Source organism: Arachis ipaensis, chromosome B06, assembly GCF_000816755.2.
Source record: "Arachis ipaensis cultivar K30076 chromosome B06, Araip1.1, whole genome shotgun sequence".
NCBI lineage: Eukaryota > Viridiplantae > Streptophyta > Magnoliopsida > Fabales > Fabaceae > Arachis > Arachis ipaensis.
Genome location: NC_029790.2, coordinates 1,702,870 through 1,709,772, shown reverse-complemented (window position 1 = coordinate 1,709,772; position 6,903 = coordinate 1,702,870). Strand labels below are relative to the sequence as shown.

The 6,903-nt window shown below is 30.5% G+C and overlaps 1 protein-coding gene across 3 annotated transcripts in view; it reads right to left on the bottom strand.

The window, feature by feature from the left end:
- Nucleotides 1-1,352, bottom strand: part of LOC107645217 (calmodulin-like) — a 3,993-nt gene extending 2,641 nt beyond the window's left edge. For 2 of the 3 annotated variants that reach the window (XM_016349194.2, XM_021103671.1), the window contains exons 1-3: nucleotides 1,195-1,352; nucleotides 565-722; nucleotides 407-484 (exon numbers count right to left, since the gene is read on the bottom strand). In XM_016349194.2, the coding sequence (XP_016204680.1) occupies nucleotides 407-484; nucleotides 565-722; nucleotides 1,195-1,273 (315 nt within the window). In that variant the 5' untranslated portion in view covers nucleotides 1,274-1,352. Of the gene's footprint in view, nucleotides 1-406; nucleotides 485-564; nucleotides 736-1,194 lie in introns of all 3 variants that reach the window. The other variant, XM_021103672.1, reaches the window with a different exon arrangement.

Below are 6,903 nucleotides of genomic sequence, written 5' to 3'. Positions count from 1 at the left end.
AATATATATAAAATATAAAATATTTTTTAGATAAATTATAATAATATATTTATATTTTTTAATATTAAAATATAAATAATTTTTTAATTATTTTTAATGTCATATTTTAATTATAAAAAGTATTTAAAATATTTTTTATTTTAATAAATAATAATATATACTATTTCTAAATTTATTTTAAAAATACATGTTAAGAATAAAATTAAATACCCTGACATGTGATAATATTTAGATGTGTTCAAACGTATCTAGAGAAATTTTTTTTATTTTTTTAATAAGACACCGTTAAATACAATAAACATGTGTATCTGAAATATATCCGATACGCAGAGACAGAACTCAGTGAAATGTGTTTGTGCTTCATAGAAAACAACTGAAAACAGCGCAAAATTGATGTATGTTTTACCTCAGTGGCTGATATGTATCCATCTTGATCTCTATCAAATACTTTGAATGCTTCTTTTAGCTCCTCAGCCAAATTTTCCTGCCAAATCCATCAAAAATTAAGTTTCCAAATTGAAAGAGAGATTAGGCATGTTAAGCAAGGTAGAAGAAGCTAAGTACCTTCATTTTTGTAGCCATGATATTGATGAACTCTTCAAAATCTATGCTCCCACTCCCATCAATATCAACTTCACTAATCATATGTTGGATTTCTTCTTTTGTTGCATTACCTTCCAATGATTTAATAATGGTTGCCAATTCATCCACGCTAATAAATCCTATATACATACACTTTCATTCAAATTAGTTTAGTGCTTGTTTGTACGTTATTATTTTGATAAAAAAAGATATTTTTTTAATAAATTTTTTTTTTATTTTTTAGTATGTTTGACAAATTTTTAGTAGTAAAAGTAAAAGCACTAGAAAAATAAAAAAAAAACATCTTTTTTGGAAAGCTGTAATTTACATATTTTTTTAAAAGATCTTTTTTTCTTAAAAAAAGATGTTTTTCATGTAATGAATAAACAAAAAAGTACTTTTATATTGTTATACCAAACATAATTAATAAATAAAAACATTTTTTTTACATGAGATACCTAAACATAAAATTACTTTTACTTTTTTCATAAAATCTTTTAAAAAAAGATAACTTGAAAAAAGATCTTTCCTCACCCAAACAAGAAAAACAAACGAAACTCTTTAATTCAAGAAATTAAAAGAGTTTGGGATAAAAAAGAAAAATATACACACCGTCATGGTCCTTGTCAATGAAGCTAAAAGCTTCTCGGAATTCAGCAACTTGATCTTCTGTCAATGCATCTGGCGCCATGAAATTAAATTGCTGTTTGGAAATGGAAGAATAAATGAAAACACGAACACGATATATAATGAGAAAATGTGTTGTTCATTGTGTTTATATAGAAACATGTATACGCGTGTGGTGTGATCATAGTCAAAAGAGGACCAAGCCATAGAAATTTTCCAGAAGGGTCGTCGTCGTTATAGATTTATATTCAATGTGGGAAAAGTTGATTAACAATTCATATACACTTTCTGCTCCCATTTGATTCCAATTCCAACCAATAATTCTCTTTCATCCGTCAATCAAATAAGACTTTTACAATTTATTTCATCACACTTGCATGCCAATTTGCAATCTTTAACTCCACGGAATTGCATTGCATACATTAATACATATGTTTACTTGATTACTTACGTTTTGATGTAAAAGATGGTCATCCGGTTAGTAATAAATGAATTTGAATAATTTGAAGTTTAATTTTTATTATGATTTTTAATAAGAACAAACTTTTCTTAAACAACTAGACATATCATCGTCTCTGTGATTTTTTTTTTATTAGTTCAAGTTTTTAGAAAGAGTATTATATATTAAATTTTTTTTACTGAAAAAATAAGAAAAGTGTTAGAAATTATTCACATGTCTTTTTATATCTGTTTAAATTTATGAGATAAATGATAACAGTTAATAAAAAAATGAATGAACAGAAAAAAAATTAAGAGTTTGAATTCTTATTGTAAAAAGAAAAAGATAAATACTATTTTATTATTAGTTGAAAAAGAAACAGTTTCTAATTTTCTTTTATTTGACTATTGAAATGAAAAACTATTACGAGGAGCCATATTTATAAGTACGGATAACTTTTTTCAAAATATTATTTTGGACTTAAAAAACAAATAAATGAATAATGAAGAAATATAAGTAGATTGTAATAGCTTATTGCGCAGGTTATCTAAGTCCTTTATCCTTATCGGATTCTTGATATTTTTATAACTCATTAATGGAGAAATTAAAAAGCGTTTCAACATTCATAAAAGTGTGTTGTGATGACTTTTCTGATGGCTTGACTATATATAGCTTTTCATAAACAGAACCCCTTATTTATAAGCTTAGGAGGGAGACACATGATATAATATCAACTCCGTACTTTTAAATCAATCAAGTATTTGGGCAGAGTTTCAACATGGTCAGTAGTAAGACCTTGTAATTTTGTGGTTCCTGTTTAATATTGGAAAGCTAATATCAATTTAATTGTATATAGAACTTTTCTTTTTTATTTTGGTTCTTTATATATTATTAAATTATTAAATTAAAAAAATTAAGTTGATAATTAAGTAATAATAAAAAATAATAAATTCTGATATTTCTATAATATTTTTTTTAAATTTGTTTATATTTTGGTTATAAAAAAATATAAGTAAATAACTATTAACCAGTCAACTTTAAACAATTGTAATTAATAATTATTAATTTTGTATTTTTAAAAAATAAAATTTAAATAACTACTAATTAACGATAATTAATTAGTATAGAGCGCAGTTCAAACGATTTTGTTAAGTAGACAATAATTTTAAAATTGATCCAATAAAGTAAAAACACACTACATCCTTATAAAAATCACAAGTGGAAAAAGGAGATTATCCTATGTATAACTCCGTTGTTCACTAAACTTGTTGTCTCTCTATATTTTTTCCAATTTAAAAATACTTATTAACTTATTTTTGGTAGATCTTTATTAATTATCTAGCGGAATTGTTTAGTTATATTTTTCCTATACCAACAACAACAAAACTACCCACATGGACAATTTAGATAGAATTATGTGGCCATAACAGAAGCTCCTTCATGACAAATGCCGGGGCTTCTTATACTATTATGACGATTAGTTATTATAATTAATTAAAAGTAACACATCAAAACAAACAAGTTTGATGGAAATTTGAGTGCGTAGGAAGAAGAAGTGGGAGGATAAACATAAACAATTAAATTAAGCAGCGCGTTGAACAATGTTTGAATGCGATAAAAGGCTGAGTCGGCGCTGTCATCGCGTCTATCAAATATCAACAACGCCGCAACTCCATGGTTGTGACTTGTGAGAACAGCTCCCAACACAAGTACACAACTATAAACGCATTCTATATACCAATAATCTAAGTTCACACCTTATATTCATTCATTCATAATTCTTATTTTCTTCACCTATAAAATTCATCAATAAATTTATGTTCTTTATAAACTACTCACTCCTGCAAAATTCACATTCATTCGAAATTCTCTTCTATAATATTTTAATAATTATACTACGTATATATAAAATATCAACATGAAATACACATTGATTTAACGACTTATTTATATATTATCAACTTTTATTTAGGTCAATATTATTCTTTGTTATTTTCATTTCATATATATATTTTTTTGGTGACTGAAATAAATTAAACAAAGAAAAACAAAATAAACAAAACAAGGAATTGCCTAAATAGAGGGACAGTCCCGTTCAAGACTACTCTTAAACTCCTCTCAAGGTGAAAGTAACTCCGCATGCGAAAGTTGTAACTTCATCGCCATCTTTGCCATAGTATCTGCCACCGTGTTTGCATCTCTCATAATCAAACGAAAGTCAACCCGCCAATTCCAATGCATGATATCTCTTATTTTAAGCACCAGTGGATCAATAAACCCAAAAGCATCTTGAGTAACAAGATTAAATGCTTCCACAATCCACACAATCCGTCTCACAAATAACATCTCGTTGACCCACATCCCAAGCTAAGAGATATCCTCTCCAAATAGCAAACAATTCTCCTTGAAGAATACTATTACTCTCAATCATTCTCAAACACCCCCTTTACCAGCTCCCATTACAATCTCTAATAACACAAGCAAAACCAACACTATCACCCGAACCAAAATAACTAGCATCACAATTAATCTTAAAAGTACCAATAGATGGGGATTCCAAAAACCATTTAGAGTAGAGGGAAGAGACATACGTTGTAATTCAAAAATATTCCTAAGCTCCTTTTCTGGAGTTAATGCCAGACAAATCACTTTTTCCGGAGGCCAAGTTTCATGGGGATTAAAGATGTCATTATTCCTTGCTCGCCATATCCACCAAAGTCCCGAAAAAAACTTGAACGGATGCTCTCTGCTATGATACAAAAACCAGTTCTTCAATTCCAAAGGATGACAAGAAATATCCAACCTATGCCAGACAAGCTGAGCTTTTGGACAATCCCGAATACAATGTAAAACCGATTCCTAACTAGAAAGACATCTTGGACACCTATCTGATGACGACATCCCTCTTCTAAAGCGAAAACTTGCAGTAGGAAGAGCCTCCTTAAGACACAACCAAGCCAAAAACTTATGCTTTTCCGGAACAAGCTGACGCCAAAGCCAAAGCCAATTCTCCCGCTCCTCCCAACCAAACAGCTGCTTACACAACCACAAGTAACCATTGCGCGAGTCATAGACTTTGGCAGCAGACCCACTCCAATACCAACCCACTTCCGGACCTGCTTGTTCATCTGGATTGTAAGAGAGAATATTATCTTTCAGATTTTGAGATAAAGCCTGAACGGACGGGGCGTTGATCGGGGCGGGGCGGGGTCGGGTTCATGGTAAACCCGCCCCGGAGTGTACATATACTCCCTCATATATATATACTCTTTTAGCAATTAGGGTTGCTCCCTCCCCTCCCTCATACGGTCATACCCACCTACCCACATACCCAAATCCCAGAAACACACACAGCACTCACTTACCCAGATCCCAGAAACCCACACAGCAGCCACCTTGCTCACCGCCTCCGTGGCTCACCGCCGCTGTTGCACGCTTTGCTCAGTCGCTCACCGCCGTCGTCGCGCAGTCGCTCACATTGCCGCTCTCCCTCACCGTACTCACTTCGCTCGGACTTCTCTCGTTGCCGTCACTCTCCTCGCTGTTCGTCTCTTCGATTTGCATTCTCCGGTCCCTCCTTCCACTGTCGTCGTCTCACTGGTAAGCCGCAAGCACTTCTCCTTTACTCACTACTTACATATTACTGGCTTGCTCTTTGCTTCTTGCCTTCTCCAGATTTGTTTTCTGTGAGTAGATTTTATAATTTATTTTTCTTATGTTAAAACAGTTAAACTTGACTTTTCATTAATATTATGTAAATTGTTGACGGAGGACTTCTTTGAGTACAATAATTATTGATCTTGAAAAATTCCTAAATGACTATATAAAGAATGATGTCCTCAGTCCTCAGGAATTTGTTGGCCCTGCCAAGGTCCTCTCCTTTTAAAGAAATTAACATTTGCTTTGCTGAGTTGGTTTATGTTATTATGTACTTCTTTAAAGCATGAGCTTTGCAATTTGTTTGAGTAATAACTGTAAGTTTTCTTACTAGCTAATAAGAATCGGCCTAATTTATGTGTGTTGGCCTTATGTATCTTTATTTTTTTAAATCAAAGTATGTTTGGAAACTGAAATTATCTATTACTTCTCATTTTTTATGTTGTATATATATCATATGGCTTTCCTGTTTAAGCATTGTTTATGGCTTTCCTGATTAATATTTTCTAAAAATCAAGATACTTGTGGTAGTTATAAAATTGAAGGCTGATTATCCATAATGCCATGGATTCCTTTGGAGCTGATTCAGAGTCAGTCAATGAATGTGATCCTTTTGTATATTCTTGTGATTTGTGCTTGATTAATTATAATTGATTTCAATCTAACACCATCAAGTCATCATGCTTGCTATGTATACACATGAAACTCATTTAGGTAATGAGTGATTCACTTGCTGCTTATAATGAGATATGAGGTACACTAACTCTTTAAATACAAAATCTTATCTTTCTTCTCTCTAGCTGCTTAGTGCTTATTATTTTTCTTTTTTCTTTCCCTTGGTCTCTTGTATCAAAGTTGGTGATGTTACAGCTTACATTTAGTATTGTTGTATCAAATTTGCTTATTAAATTATTAACCCGTTGACTGTAAATTTGTTACTCTTATTTTATACAATGAATTTTATTAGAATTAACATTGAATAAACTTAATTTTTTTTAAAAGTTAGTTCTTGTCAAGATGGTTTAAGTATTTAGAGAAGAGACTACAGTGTGATATTATTGTGTTAGTCATAAAAATTTCTGATAGCATAAAGATGAGTTAATTTGTTACACTTGTCACAAAGAGTGAGTGTCTATTATTGTTATCTTTTTTATGATTGATAATTTGATTTTGTGCTGTGGATTGTTGATTTTGAGTTGTTGATTGTTGATGGCTGATTAATAATCTGGTTTTATGATATTATTTATCATTTTTTATGTCTTTTCCAACAGCATTCTATATGGTTTGCTTAGTTTTTCAATTCCATCAATGTAGGTTCTTTAAGATAGTTTCATGGCTAGTAATGCTAGAGAGGACACATTTTTTATGTTAATTTTTTACTTAATACTAATTAACTTATTAATTGTTATCTCTTTGAATTTCAGGTTTGAATCTTGACCTCCAAACCTTTAATGATGATGAAGATGTTGAAAGTGATTAAGAATAAAGATTGAAGACTCTTATATTTAATTATGTAATATTTTTATTATAGTGTTAAATTTGTAGTAATCAAACATTAACTTTTTTTACTTTCAAGTTATTTGACGTTGTACGTTGTA